Source organism: Prionailurus viverrinus, chromosome B1 (genome assembly GCF_022837055.1).
Source record: "Prionailurus viverrinus isolate Anna chromosome B1, UM_Priviv_1.0, whole genome shotgun sequence".
Taxonomy (NCBI): Eukaryota; Metazoa; Chordata; class Mammalia; order Carnivora; family Felidae; genus Prionailurus; species Prionailurus viverrinus.
The window spans coordinates 2,861,736-2,878,203 of record NC_062564.1 but is presented as its reverse complement, the minus strand read 5'-3'; the positions used below and the strand labels follow the sequence as shown (position 1 = coordinate 2,878,203).

General features: G+C 42.2%; 1 protein-coding gene across 1 annotated transcript in view; it reads left to right on the top strand.

The window, feature by feature from the left end:
- The window catches only part of CSMD1 (CUB and Sushi multiple domains 1), a gene marked incomplete at its 5' end in the record, with an annotated part of 688,146 nt that overhangs the window by 578,087 nt on the left and 93,591 nt on the right, over positions 1-16,468 (top strand). The window contains one exon of the mRNA XM_047855978.1: positions 10,978-11,163. Coding sequence (XP_047711934.1) covers positions 10,978-11,163 — 186 coding nt within the window. The remainder of the gene's footprint in view (positions 1-10,977; positions 11,164-16,468) is intronic.

Sequence of the window (16,468 nt, the reverse complement as noted above, 5' to 3'; positions counted from 1 at the left end):
CTATACAATGGGAATAATGACTTTTGCCTTCCCCAAATTACGTGATAATTTTATCATTCAAATTAAATAACTCATAGGAAAAGAATATATATATAATTTAAAATATATGTAATTTTAATCAAACTTATAACGCTTTAAGGTAGAACCTAACATATAAATTTATGAAGATATCGTTATGGGAGAAATCAATTCCCCAGATATCTGAGGAAAGCTATCTGTGTCTTCTTTTAGAAAGTCTGCATCTGTAATGTGCTGATATGTTTTATTCTTCCAACAAATTATTTCCATGGCACGTGTTTTAATAAATTATGAATCAATACATAAACAGTGATAAGTCTTTTCACCGGAAAGACTGAGTGGAAGAATTTGTTATTCCTTAAAAGTTGCTTATAGATTATAGGATACCATGTTCAGTTTATAGTCTAGCCATGCAGACTATGGACAGAACTGAGTCTAGAGTGATTCAGGGGGTATGTTATGGAGAGAGCCAATAGATACTAGAAATACCTCTTTCTCTTTGCTTGTCCCCCACTCTTTCTTCTGAACTCCAGAGGTAGTCCAGGCCAACTGCCCCACTGAAACATTTTTTGCACCTCTGGGTCTCAATGCCAAGACAGAACTCTTTATCCTGTCTCAGAAAATGAGACTCCAGTCCAGCTAGTTGCTTAACGGACTTCTCTTTCTTGCCTCTACCTGAGTCTCTGCCTGCAACCATCAAGCCCTGCTGATTCTAGCTTCTGAGTGTGTCCCAGTCCATTCACTTTGTTGGGGTGGGAGGGAGAAAATTTCCTCTGCTCTTCACAGTTCCTGTAGCTGATCTAAAAATTGAATTGACATGAGACAGATGAACAGAGAAAACAAATCAAATCTCATTTCATACATACAAGGACCTCACATGCATGAGGGTCAAAGACAGAAAGGTGACATGGTGTCCATGCCATCCTGAGCTAAGGAATGGGCTGGGGCCCTGGGGCTTCAGGTGGGAGGAGGGCAATTTCCAGGTCAATAAGTACAAGAGCGGATGTTTGGTAGTTAGATCTTGGCCTTGCCATATGGATGGGTTAGTCACCTAGATAAAATTCATGTCTGGTAAAAACTGTCATTCTGGGAAAGACCCCCAGTTTAAATTCTTCTAGGTAGTGAAGGGAAGGTGAGATGCTGCTCCTGAGCCTACAGGGCCTTGATTGCCTTCAGCTCAACATATCCACATTCCACAGTGACACCTTTTGGGGCCACTTGTTCCGAACCTTTCTGACCTCTTTGTGCCCCCTCCCAATCCCTTCGCCTCTCCCAGGGACCTCCAGCATGGCCTTCCTGCACCAACTTCACTGTGTCCATTTTGCAATTCATCCTGCAGCAGTGGTTTCAATGAGTTTGTGTGACTGCCCATTTGAAATCCTCTGAAGGAGTTCTGAAGTCTGCAACATAAAATGCAGACTCTTTGCCACAGTTCTGAATAACACCTCCTCTAATGATCTCTCAATCTGTACTTTAGGTGGCTCACCCTTCGCAGTCACAGAGACCTTTGATCAGTGTTTTCCTGCCTCAGGCGGGGCCTCCTTCTCTGCATAAAGGTGCTTTCCAGGACTTGAGGCCTGGGGCTTCAATACTGAAGGCTTGACTGAAGCCTTTCTGTCTTAATTTAAATAACATTCCTCATTTGTTCTTTGTTTCAGCACCTTGTTCTGTCTCTTTGTGACACTAAGGACAGCTTTTACAATCCATGATGTAGATTTGTTTCTAAGCCTGTTTGTCTCATCCAGTACTACTAGAACCTGCCTAATAAACTGTAAGGTTCAAGAGGGAAAGGAAAAGCTCAGTTTTATTCATTACCGTTTGGACTGTGCTTCATACGCATTCTGGCACGTAGTGGATAATATTGTCAAGTGAGTGAAGGAACAAGTTGTTCTTATTCTTTGATTGGCAGGATGTATGAAATATGTGTTAGAGATGTGTCAAATGCTCCAATTGAACAATGTCAGATATTTCTATAGATCTATTTGAACAAAATCAAAATTACCCACTCCACCAAATGTGTAAAGGGGCACCACTACTGATCCCCAAATCTGTTTCTCCAAAAACCCATCCCTTCGCCAGTACACAAAATAAATTAAGAACTATCACATTTGTCTTATCTACCTCACAGAAATACAGTAATGTTCAAGTTAGATAAAGTTAAATACTATCAAATTGTGGGACATTTCTTCTGGAGAGAATATGTAACACTTGTCACTAACAAAATGGCCATTTGGAATAACCTGAAATTCATTGCAAAACATGACTGCGTTTATTTAGAACTTTAACAAAATTAAGGATTTAGAATTTTACAGATATAATTTATATGAATGTGTCTGAAAAACTAGATATGTTATTATGGCATGCATACAAGTTTAGTTCTCTGATCTTTAGGAAAACACATAGAAATCATCAGATAATTCTTCATCCAAATTCATTCAACTCTATTATAAGTATCTCTATCAATGATTCTAGAGAAAATCATAGTTAAAACTCTGCAAATCCTTGAAAATCACAAAAATACCTATATAATATTTCATGTATAGTTACAGGTGTTAAATTTTTAAATCTATAATTTCTATCAAAGTCATGTGTTCAGTTAAAATATTGAAAATTAAAATATAGTACTTAAACTAAAGTGAAAACTTTCTTACTGGTTGTTCAAATTGTAAACTTAGTAAATCCACATACGGAAATTCAGGGCCCTGGTAATTTTTGAAAAACTTTCAAGTTATACCTTTGGTAGTATAATATTTTTTTTCCATTTCCCATAAATAAATAAAGTTAATGTATATTTATTGAGAGCTCTGATATTCAAGGCAGTGGGAAGGGTGAAAAACATGTATGGATATTCTGCACTTGAAGGATTTTTACACCTTTAGGAAGAGGGTGTATGGGCACTATTCAGGTAAGAGGTAGGCATGTGGGTGGGACAGACAACAAGTGCTGAAGTGGTCAGATTTACAGGGTCTGTGGTCTGCAGGATTCTTAACTTTTTTGCCATGGCAGACATCACCAGTCTATCACAGAGCCCTTTCTTGTTCAGCCTCAGAACAAGATTGTTGTTTTTGTTGTTGTCTTTATTGTTTGTTAATGTTTGTTTATTTTTGAGGCACAGAGCATGAGCAGGGGAGGGGCTGAGAGAGAGGGAGACACAGAATCTGAAGCAGGCTCCAGGCTCTGAGCTGTCAGCACAGAGCCTGATGAGGGGCTTGAACTCACGAACCGAGAGATAATGACCTGAGCCGAAGTCAGACACTTAACCCACTGAGCCCCCAGGCGCCCCAGAACAAGATTGTTTAAAAGATATTCCAGCTTTCACTCTAGGAAGATGAAGTAGATGTTCTTTCTTCTATTTTCCATCCTAAGTACAACTAAAATCCCTGAAAATTATATAAAAAACAATTATAAGAGAACTCTGTAAGATACAGAGAAAATGGTAGAATGACTTAGGACCTCAGAATGGAAGGAATGACCCAGTGGTGAGATTCTTAGGCTCTCTTTACTGCCTCAAACTCCTAACTGCATGAAGAGGAAACTGGTTATCTTGAAATACCAATGGGCACAGGCAAAATAACAATAATAATAACAATAACAACAACAACAACAACCAAGAAAAGTCTGTTCTCCCTGCCAAAATAACAGAGAAGGGACGGCCCAGACAAGAAAGGAAATATTTAGTCAATAATCATTCTTCATCTAAACCTTATGGGAAAACCTGTGGTTATACCCAACCACTGATTGCAAAGACCGAGTGGAGATCTTTTCCAGGATGTCTAAGATGGCCCAACTCTCCCCTACAGGGTGGTGTCCAAGGAGGCCTTGGAAGAAGCATCAGTGACACCAGGTAGGAAATTGGACCTCACTCCAGGTGGTGGTGATGATCTTCCCCTAATCCCCCCTTGCTGGGATGGTATCAGAGGACACATATTTGAGAGTCAGAAATGTCACCATTCCTCAACTGTGACAAAGCCATTCCTCTCCATGTCAGTGGAGGCCACAGGAGGATCCATAAGAAACACCTCCTACTGTCCCGGCCAGTGAGGCACTAGTGGGGACTTGCAGGCCAGCTGGAATCTCCACCTTGCCCATCAAGGACCCCACTAACCCAGAATTCCACCTCCACCTGGAGGTGAGGAGGTGGAACCTCCCTTTGCTTACTAGAGTGATGTTAGGTAAGCCTTAGGAAAACAGAGCCAGTCTTAGGACATAATGCCCAAAATGTCCAGGTGTTAATGCCATATCACCTGTCATACCAAGAAATGGGAAGATATCAACCTAAATGAGATGAGACAATCAACAGAAGCCAATGTCTAGATGACACAGTTGCTGGAATGCTCTAAGATTCTAAAACAGCCATCACCAACAATTAAAATGCATATGAGCATTTTATTATATTATGCGTATGATATATGCATTTGATAATAAACAGTTAAAAAAAATAGGAAGGCCCAGCAAAGAAATAGAAGATGCAAAGAATAACCAAATGGAATGATTAGAACTAAAAAATACGATAACTGAAACGAACAAACAAAAGAACTCAGTAGATGGACTCAACAGCAGAAAGGAGATGATGGGAAAGGACCTCTCTCCTCTGAATTGAAGATAGAATGATGAAAAGTAGCCACTTTGAAAAACAGAGAGAAAATATGCTTACAAAGAAGTAAACTGAGCCTCGGAGACCATGGGACTGCAACATGACCTGACACGTGTGTCCTCAGGGTCCCAGAAGATGAGCAGAAAGATGGGAGAGGCTGAAAAAGTGCTTGAGGAGATCTGGCTGAAAGCCTCCCAAGTTTGGCAAAATTTGTAAAAATGCTAAGTGAGCCCTAATCACCAGAAACCCAAAGAAATGCCCACCAAAGCACACCATAGTTGAATGTCTGAGAGTAAAGGCAGAGAAAACAAATCTTGAAAGTAGCCAAGCAGAAACAATGGGTCACCTACCGGGAGATAAGGATTCAAGTGGTGGTAGATTTCTCATCAGAAACCCTGGTGGGTAGAAGGAAGTAGAACAGCATGTTTCAAAGGGCTGAAAAGAATACCGCCCAGAATTCTGTAGTCAGCAAAAATAGTGTTCGAAGGCTTTTATCTGATAGTTCTGTAGTGAATAATAAGTGACGTGATTTCTGTATTATCGGTCTCTGATACTTTTATTAGACTGTAACAAATTCACTGTTACTTGGCCCAACATGATTATTAACACAAAACAAATGCAAGCCCTGATATTACAGAGCAGAACCAAATTCTAGATGGCAATTGGGCTATTCTATTACAGTCCGTAATTAATATTTATATGTGTATGTATTTAAAGTTCCACACACATACACACATTTTAATTAATAGAAAATTCTTCCATGCTTACATTGTATACTTATGACCCCGCGGAAATCCACGGTCATTTGAGGCATTGGCTGTGTGGCTGCCTTGTTCTTCATTATGCCTTCGGCAGAATGTGTGAAGGATTGGCATTGCTCTCTTGCAAAGCAAGTCTTCTTCTGTACCTCTTAGCACATCCCATTCTTTGCAGAGCATTTCATGGGCTCTCCATTCTTCCAGTTCCTAAGCTTATATGCAGTTCTTTTGTTTATACTGCTGATGTTCAACTTGGTCTTTGGTTATAAACTTGGTACCTATCAGACTGCCTTCATGTCCCGTTTCAGACCTTATTACTTAAATATACCTCTTACTTTAACCAGTCCATAGGCATCCCTACTGCAGGATACTATTTTCATTCCAGGCTTTACTGGGTGATTGATCTCTCTCTGGGTTTGCCTTAGCCTTACGAGTAGGGTTCAGATAATGAAAAGGTAAAAAAAAAAAAACACAACCCTCCCAACAGATAATGAAAAGGTAGACATTCTATTTTGAGATACTGGGTGTGTGAGCTAGGATACCAGTAGAGTGTGAAGCAAATGTTCAAATAAGCAGGCACCACGTGGTCACCAACCAAATCCGGGCCATGTAAACAAGAAGTGAATGGAAAATTCTAACTGGACTTACTGGGAGAAAGTCTGTGAGGGTAGTAGCTACGGTGAAGGTCTGATGACAACCTCAGGGTTTACACACATTAAGCTTGAGATGTGGGCATCGTTCAGCTGGACAGCAGGCGACAACACCACGTGGACTGAGTGGCTGTCAAGATGTGAGGATCACAAGCCTAAGGTGAGAGTCACAGCCCAAGAACTCTTTGAAGGGAAAAAAAATGGAGAAAGAAAAAAAAAAAAAAGGAGCGCGAATTGTACAGAGTTGAAATTCGATGGGTAGCAGAAAGAAAAGGAGGGCTTGTCAGTTATAGCAAGCAATCATGGGAAATGGAAAATGGGAAAAAAATCAGAGAGGTGTTAAACCTCCAAAGACAGGAATGACAACTACTGTTTGGTCTTAAATACGTAAAGAAAAAAATCCCATGAAGGGTTCGATTCATAAAAGAATATGACACTGGGCACAGCAGCCCTTCCATTTATATATTCGAAACCAAAACGTTAAATATCTCATGAGACGTGTAGTAGAAAGAAGCTGATTTACTACCGGTTTCCTCTTTGCTGTCTTTGCAAGTCACTTTTTAAAATTTATTTTGAAGACGGAGAGAGAGAGTGGAAGAGGGGCAGAGAGAGAGGGAGAGAGAGAGAATCCCAAGCAGGCTCCCCACTCTCAGTGCAGAGCCTGCTGTGAGGCTCAATCCCATGAACTGTGAGATCATGACCTGAGCCGAGATCAGGAGCCAGACCTTAACTAGCTGAGCCACCCAGGGGCCCCACAATGTTTTCTTGAGTATTGAATACTTATGTTGTATCAAGCTAGTGCTCTTTGTTCTGTGTACATTATTTCGTTGACTCCTTACAATTGCCTTTGAGGTGGCCATTATTAACCTGCAAACCAGACATTCATTGTCACTGACCTGAAGTCATAGAGCTGACAAATATCAGGGACAAGAACTGGTCGAGAAGTCTGACTTTAAAGTCCGTGCTCTTCCACAGAAGATGAATTTATGGGCTGAGTATGTGCTCATTTGCCTAGATTGTTGGGAAATATAATGCTATATTAGTACAATGAAAAAATACTAAGACAATGTATTCCCTTCAGCTATAATAAAAGGAAGAACATAATGAATATTTTGAAAGTCACATACATTTTACTCCTTAACATTTAAAAAGTGATCGAAACAATATCTGTCACATAGTAATCATGCAAAAATTTTGGAAGGAATGAATAGATGACCCCATACTAGACATTAGCATGAGTCTTCCTTTTAAGGGAGTCTGTAAGGATATCACCAACCTTCATCGAATCAGAAGTGTTAGAATTTCGTGGCTGATTGATCGCCAACCTTTATTTTAAGCCCCGCCAAACAACCTGTTGTTAAGACACTCTACAGAGTTGTTAAAACCGATAGCTCAAAGCCAAAAACAGATTCCCAGTGGCTGATCAGATGACAAAAAGTGGGTCTTCTGAAGTCCCCAGTATCAGGGTTCACGCGTGAAATGAGCTTCCAGATTTAACATAGGTAGTTAGATACCTTTTCTGTTTGGGCCTCCGGGGTATGAATCCCTTGAAGGTAGGGTTTCTTGGGTGTTTGTATAATGTCCTCTTTCTCATTTCATCTGCCAGAGAAATGTCATTTCATTGGCTTCTCATCCCAAATGAGAGCCAGAAGGGAACTGGGCCCTGGGCACGCTTCAGCTAGCGGCAGGGACATTAAGGTTTGTGAGAATGAGCCAATGATTACTTGAGTGACTCCTGAGAGGAATTGGTGAGGAAACAGATTGTTGACCCTGAGAGATCCAGTCACAAGGGGCATTCACTGCCTTCAAGAAATTAAGATGAACATTTTGCAAATGATGGATACATTGCCTCAGTAAAGCAATGGCTTTGGAAAGCCAGATGTTATTTGGAATGCTTTATTCAAACTGATGTCTGTATGTTTTTAGAGGAACCTCCACACTGTTTTCCAGAGCGGCTGTACCCTATGACCCAGCAGTAGCACTGCTAGGAATTTCCCCAAGGGATCCAGGAGTGCTGATGCATAGGGGCACTTGTACCCCAATGTTTATAGCAGCACTTTCAACATTAGCTAGATTGTGGAAAGAGCCTAAATGTCCATCAACTGATGAATGGATAAAGAAGATGTGGTTTACATATACAATGGAATACTACTTGGCAATGAGAAAGAATGAAATCCCGCCATTTGCAGCAACATGGATGGAACTGGAGGGTGTTATGCTAAGTGAAATAAGTCAGGCAGAGAAAGACAGACACCATATGTTTTCACTCTTATGTGGATCCTGAGAAACTTAATGGAAGACCAGGGAGGAGGGGTGGGGGGGGGGAGTTACAAACAGAGAGGGAGGGAGGCAAACCACAAGAGACTCTTAAATACTGAGAACAAACTTGGGTTGATGGGGGTGGGGGAGAGGGGAAAGTGGGTGATGGCCATTGAGGAGGGCACCTGTTGGGATGAGCACTGGGTGTTGTATGGAAACCAATTTGACAATAAATTATATTTAATATAAAAAATTAAACAAAAAATAAAGTTTCCCCTGTAAAAAAAAATGATGTCTATATGTCTAAGATTTTTTTATCCCTTGGCTACTGCAAATCTTTACTATAGTATGCTTCATATGTATATCATGTAATTTTTTTCATATGTATTTTTCATATAGATAGATGTTGAAATAGCAGATTATAAAATTAAGCACAAGAGAAATTTGAGTGCTTGGACTTCCCAGAAATTTGATTTTTATCACCCACTACATTAAAAAATGCGTTACCTTCTCTGACCATTTTCCATCGCATTTATTCACGAATTGCGCTAAGGACAAAAGAACAAAATGACAACGAAAAGACTCAGAACCAGTGTAGCTCAGTGTGCTCCTCCCTGGGGCTCTCGTGGAACAGAAGGTGGACTCAGCTGGGTGTCACCAGTCTGCTCTGTGGCCTGAGGTTTCACACAGTCTCTCTGATAGCCTAGGCAAGTCCTTTTACCTTTCTGACCCTCACTTTTCCTTATCCGTAAATTGATAAGTTTATGTAAGCTCTTTCAGTCTGTCTTTCCAGCTCTAACATGCTACACGTAGTTTCTCATTGGAATCAATGTGGGAAAATTTTTAAACTACCCCAATTTAAAACCCATGAGGTGAATAATACCTTAAATATTAGGGGCGCCTGTGTGGCGCAGTCGGTTGAGCGTCCGACTTCGGCCAGGTCACGATCTCGCGGTCCGGGAGTTCGAGCCCCGCGTCGGGCTCTGGGCTGATGGCTCGGAGCCTGGAGCCTGTTTCCGATTCTGTGTCTCCCTCTCTCTCTGCCCCTCCCCCGTTCATGCTCTGTCTCTCTCTGTCCCCAAAAAAATAAACGTTGAAAAAAAAAATATTGACCGAGTGAAGGAAGGCCATTACTGTAGTTATTGCAAAACGATTCTTTGACAAATGCACCCGAATTGGGTGTAGATCCTTGGGAATTACTGTTGATCTCTCTGTCCTGCTTTCCTACTTTGTGCCCTTGTTGTAACTTACAGTCATTTCACATGAGAGGTGTTTTTTGTCTGTTTGTTTGGTTTCTGTCTCATAGTAGATGAGTCTGGATCAGAGCTAGTAAATTGAAGAAGGAAATATTTATACTAAACACTCTCTTCATCTTTCTTGTTTGTTAAAAAATGTCTGTTCCTCTGGAGAGTGTGATGCTAAGTGAAATAAGCTATACAGAGAAAGACAGATACCATATGTTTTCACTCTTATGTGGATCCTGAGAAACTTGACAGAAATCCATGGGGGAGGGGAAGGGAAAAAAAAAAGAGGTTACAGTGGGAGAGAGCCAAAGAATAAGAGACTCTTAAAAACTGAGAACAAACTGAGGGTTGATGGGGGGGTGGGAGGGAGGGGAGGATGGGTGATGGGTATTGAAGAGGGCATCTTTTGGGATGAGCACTGGGTGTTGTATGGAAACCATTTTGACAATAAATTTCATATATTGAAAAAAAAATGTCTGTTCCTTGGGCGCCTGGGTGGTTCACTCGGTTAAGTGTCCGACTTCGGCTCAGGTCACAATCTCACATTTCGTGAGTTCGAGCCCCACGTCAGGCTCTGTGCTGACAGCTCAGAGCCTGGAGCCTGCTTCGGATTCTGGGTCTCCCTCTCTCTCTGTCTCTGTCTCTCTCAAAAATAAAGAAACATTAAAAAAAATGCCTGCCTCCTTCATACTGCTTTCTTGCCGGCCTTATACCGAAAGCGGGCCTGCTTAGCGCCTGGAGGACTGAGCTGTTCTGCTCAAGGCAATCTCCCTTTCTCCTCCAGTATGTCGGTTCCTCAGGCCCTGTTTTCTGACAGATAATTCATAAGATAACAGATACTGTGGTTGTGGACGCATTGAGGATGTCGGCTAAGTGATTTGCCTCTCATCAGAACTTGATGGCGCTTCGAGGAAAACCCAGTCGTGGGGGGTGAGGGAGGCCAGACTGGGGATCAGCTCTGATCCCTGTGAAATCTCAGCACCAACGCGTCAGTCAACTTTGTGATGGGAAAGATACCGTTTTATCCTTTCTTTCCAATATTAAATGATGTAAAAAGCACGATACTGCGCAATCCTGAGCCCGGCCATGTGTTGAAAACATCTCAGTGTGTTTAAACTGTATGACAGAGTTCAGGGGCACCTGGGTGGCTCAGTCGGTTGAGCGTCCGACTTCCGCTCAGGTCATGATCTCGCAGTTTGTGAGTTGGAGCCCCACGTTGGGCTCTGTGCTGACAGAGCCTGGATCCTGGATCCTGCTTTGGAATCTGTGTCTCCCTCCCTCTCTAGCCCTCCTCTGCTCATGATCTGTCTCTGTCTCTCAAAAATAAATAAACATAAAGAAAAGAAATATAAATATCTTACTATTTGTATATGTGCTAGAGATAAAAATAGAAACAGAGCCAGTATCATAACGTCTTGTAAGAATAACTCCCCATTTGTGCCATTTCTTTCCAGCTGTGTCCTGTGGAATCCCCGAGTCCCCGGGAAATGGTTCCTTTACGGGCAACGAGTTCACGCTGGATAGTAAAGTGATCTATGAATGTAATGAGGGCTTTAAGCTGGAAGCAGGCCAACAAGCAGCAGCCGTATGTCGGGAAGATGGACTGTGGAATAACACGGGGAAGCCTCCTGCGTGTACACGTGAGTGTTAAGTGCCTTCACATGTCTTGGCAGATTTAATTAGGAGCAAGATTCACCGTTAGGAGAACTCCAGATTCCCAAGTGTGCAGAGACCCTCTCCACAGCACGTGAGGGCTTGGTCTCCGGCGTTGTGCTAAGATTAAAACCAATTTATTCCGCGTAAAATATCCCAACCATGTATGTAAAGTCAGCTCTGATTCTGAAAAGTTGCTTGCAGAGAATCACGTTGGTTCCATCAGGATCTAGACCCTCTGATGTTTACAGCAAACCTTCACTAGGCTGTCTCTTTCCACGTGGGTAGGTGAATTCGAGAGGGAGTAGAGACGCGCCGTCTAGCAGTGGGTCTCCGCACAAAACACGAAGGCAGAAGTCAGCGTGAGTTTCCGATTCACCCCCCACCTCTTTGTCAATCCCATCACGTTAAAGGCAGTGCCCGGCTTCTTTGTGGATCACCCACTCTCTGTAATATGTCGGTGCTCAATAAATGAGTCACAGATTTGCAAAGTGCAGTAAGTTTTCTGGAAAGCTACTTATGGTATATAATAATATTCTTAAGAGGGTCAAAAGTTTGGGCCCATTCTAGAGCTGTAGTCTTAAAAAATAGTAATTAACTCCATAAACAGAGCCAAAGTTCATGCACACACACACACACATACACACACACACACACAATTTACACCAAAACTTTCATTGCAGCTATATTAAAACTAGCCTCAAATCGGAAATAATCTAACTACCTAATTTCTAAAAATGGAAAGTTATATAATATTTCTACACATACAATATTTTTGCTCTGAAGATATTTGTAAAACGTTTTCACATGATCTTCAACTATAAAATTAGTCTATTGATCTCTTTTTGTGCACAGTACAGTATTTTTGGTCATGTTAAAATTATTTAAACTCTTAGCTACAAATGCATAAATGTTTACAGAACATAGTTGATTTTCCTCCATACTTCTTAAACTCCTTGTGATCATTTTCATTTATTTATTTTTACCTTTCAAATAATTATTGCTTTTCCTGACAGTCAATGAGACAATATAATATTTCTTAGTTTTTATTTCATAAAGTACTGTTTTATTTTAATTAAGAAACAGTACAGGAAGCTAGAAAAATAAGATACATCGGTAGGTTTTTACGTTCAATCCTAAATAAAGTTATTTCCTCAAATGAGCTTAACCCCGTAGATGGCAGTAACACTAGATGTTTAGGGTTACTGATGATAACAATTTCCTGGGCGTTTAACACCCTGCTTACTTTGCACATAGCTTAGAGGTTGTCATTAATAACGCTTGACAATGTAAAGTATCTACTATGTGCCAAATGTTTCAAACAGCTTATCTCTCAATCCCCTGACAGCTCTGAAAAGGGAGGGCACACACGGCCTTACCAACGAAATAAAAGCTACTGGTTTGCAGAGTTAGAGTTGAAGTCGCTCCTCTCCAGTTACGTCCTATGTACTTTTCATTATGCCAATGGTTCTGTACTCTGGGTACACATGACAATCGTGTAGGGAGCTTTAAAAACTGCTGATGTCTAGGTCTGACTCTCAGGGATTTTGAGTTAACTAGTCTTGGATGGAGAACAGGCATTGGTGTTTTGTTTTGCTTTTTAAGTTCTCTGGGTGCTGTGCTTGAAATGTCAAGTGTATGCTAGGTTTTAAAGGCAAAGCCATTTAAAATTTGTTGAGTGTCTGAGAAAGACATGATGCATGATAAGGCAACTATGTAAATTATGTAAATGCAATTTTTATTCTCACATCCTTTTTTAATAGGCCGTTTTTTAGAAGAACTTCAGGTTTATAACAAAATCGAGCAGAGTACAGAGATTCCCATAAATCCTTCCCCGATTACCTACATTCCTCACCAACAAATGGAGAGGCTCATTTGTTACAATTGGTGAACCCATTTCGATACATCATTGTCACCCAAAGTTCATAGCTTGGGTTAAGGTTCACTCTTGGCATCGTATGTTCTGTGGGTTTGGAAAAATGGGTAAATACAAATACGAACCATTATGGTACCATACAGACCATTTTCACTGCTCTGAAAATCTTCTGTGCTCTGCCTGTTATCTACCCCCATTCCCCCGCCCCTCGACTGTTGGCAACCACTGATCTTTTTCCCGTCTCCACAGTTTGCCTTTTCCAGAGGGTCATAGAGATGAACTTTTTCGTTATGTATCCTTTTCAGATATCAGTTGTTTTTTTCACTTACTGACATGTATTTAGGGTTCCTCTGTGTCTTTTCATGGCTTGATGGCCCCTTTATTTTTAGTGCTAAATAATACTGGCCCCTTCCTTTTCTGGATGGACCAGAGTTCATTTATCCTCCCACATGTACTGTAGGGCACCTTGGTTACCTCCAAATGTTGGCTGTTATGAATAAAGCTGCTGTAAGCATTCAAGTGCAGGTGTTGTGTGGACGTAAGTTTCAACTCCTTTGAATAAATACTAAGAAGTATGATTGCTTGATCATAGGGGTAGAGTATGTTTAGTTTTCTAAGAGACTGTCAAGCCATTCTCCAAAGGCGCTGCACCACTTTGCATTCCCACCGGCAGTGAGTGAGAGTTCCTGTGGCTCCACATTGTCACCAACATTTGCTGTTGTCAGTGTTCTGGATTTTAGCCTTTCTAACAACGTGTGTTTTGTTTTGTTTTTTAATTTTTTAAATGTTTATTTTTTGAGAGGGGGGAGGGGGCAGAGAGAGAGAGAGAGAGAGAGAGAGGGAGACAGACAGACAGAACCTGAAGCAGGCTCTAGGCTCTGAGCTGTTATGACAGCACAGAACCCAATGTAGGGTTCAAACCCACAGACCACAAGATCATGACCTGAGCCGAAATCGGATGCTTAATTGCCGGAGCCATCCAGGCACCCCACCTCCTTGTTGTTTTAGTTTGCATTTCCCTGGTGACATATGATGTGGGACATGTTTTCATATATTTCTTTGCCATTAGTCTACCTTCTTTGGTGAGGTTTATGTTTCAAGCTTTTTCCCTTCTTTTAAAAAAAAAAGATGTTTCTTGTTGAGTTTTAGGAGTTCTTTGTATATTTTGGCTAACAGTCCTTTATCAGAGATGTCCTTCCTAAGTATTTCCTCCTACGCTACATCTTCTCTTCTCAATCTCTTGATGGTGTCTTTTACGGAGCAGAAGTTTTCAGTTTTGATGGAGTACAACTTACTGGTTCTTTCTTTCGTGGAACATGCCTCTGGTGTTGGACTTAAATAGTTATCCCCCCAATCAAGGGTCCCCTACGTTTTCTCCTATGTTACTTCTAGAGGTTTATACTTTCCATTTGGGTCTTTGATCCATTTCAAAGTCATTCTTGTGATGGGTGTGAAGTCCTGGCACGTGCATGTCTGCGTGGCCCGGTGCCATTTGCTGAAAGACTGTCTTTGCTCCATTTGTATTGCCTTCTGCTCCTTTGCCAAAGATCGGTTCGCTGTGTTCATGGGTCTCAATTTCTGCATTTCCTACTCTCCTCCACCTACCTGTGTGTCCGTTCTTTTGCCAATGTCACACTGACTTCCCCCTTTTGTTTTATTGGGTTAAAACAATATAAAATGAGACGTTTTTCAAAATGTATTTAATATGAATGCAACAATTTAGAAGCTTAACTGAAAGAATGTTTTGCACTTTCCTCTAAGATTGATCTTGTTTTCAGTTGTAAGTATTTCTAGGGACGTAATTGATTTTACTAAAAATGACCCGATGGACAGATATTTCCATGATCTGTAAAGCTGTGTGGAAAGCTTTGAAGCCATCATTTTCCTTAAAGATAATCCAGCCTATTGGGGATCACAGTCAGACAGTCTCAGTGGCATTTTCTTTGACATTTTGTTTTAACTGATGAGGCGTTTCCTTTGGATTGAACGTAGAGGCTGCCTCACATATGTGCCTGTTACTCCACAGGTCGATGCAATGAGCAAGAACCTTTAGTGTGTCACCGTAATGTTGAGTTGCTTCATCCTGAGCGTGGGCTGGACGGAATGCCCTGTGCATAAATGAAAACTAGCTTTGATGGCGTACGGGCCGTATTTAAGTGTCAAGGCCACCCCTCATTGGTGTAAGCAATTATGCATACCCAGGTTTTTAGCACCTCTTTACAGCTTGGACTGCAGAATGCCGATGCCAGTGCTCTATATTTGCCAGTAAATGGGTTGGCATCATAAGACTCCAACACAGAGAGCCAACTATGTCAGCATTCGGAGGGAAAGAGGCACGACCTAGCTTTTTAAGTCCTTAGTTGGGGAGTAGAGAAAGAAAGAAGCAGCACATTTCACAAAGAGAGAAGCGGATAAAATGCCTCGGACCCTGTGGAGGAAGCATGTGAGACCCACGGTGGGCACGAGGGGCCAAAGAAAGTCGTCACACCGGGAGGTGCTGCACACACCCTGGCTCGTCCGCCCAGCACTCTGTGATGCGTGGTCTGTGAGGACACCTGGCTTACGACTGCTGGCGTAGGCAGGTCCGTGAGACAAGCCTTTGCCCTTGGAGTCTGCACCAGTGCACGGGACCCCAGACACACAGCCTGACACAATCATAGCAGGGAGCGATTAGATGTAGATGAGGTTAGGGGCGCCAAGGTGGCTCCGTTGGTTAAGAGTTGGACTGCGGCTCAGGTCATGGTCTCAAGGTTCACGGGTTCTAGCCCCACGTCGGGCTCTGTTCCAATGGCTCGGAGCCCAGAGCCCGCTTCGGGTTCTGTGTCTCCCTCTCTCTCTGCCCCTCCCCCGCTCACGCTCTGTCTCTCTCTGTCTCTCTCTGTCTCTCAAAAATGAATAAACGTTAAAAAAAAAGATGTAGATGAGATCACATGGATGCTCAGCCTGGGATCGGTTTTTACAGAAGAGGTGGCACTCTGCTGGGAGGAGCGCATGGTCTGGGGACACAGTGGTAATGACGGGGACCGCGCTTTTGAACGGCAGCTGTAGACATTGGATTGCGTCAGGCGTGTCCGTGCTGCGTCATTCGGTCATAACAACAACCCTGTGGAGAAGGCAGTGCTTTCCTTACCTTCCTGATTTAATAAAAGGCAAATAGCGGAGATAGCCCAAATCTGCAGTTTGCAACCAAATGAACGTGACTGGGCATTACGAAAACATCTGGGGGAGTACTCCATGGCACTGAAACCGCCCTGGTGGAGGCCCCTGCTGCCCCAGGGCCAGCTATACGGTGACACTGGTTTGGCAGACGTGCTTTGGGCCTCATGACGGCACAACGGTGTGACGCTGCCGGGATCTGCCTGGGGAAGTCCCGTGCCGTGGTCCAGTATGGACTCAAGGCTCTGTGCCTGTCCTAG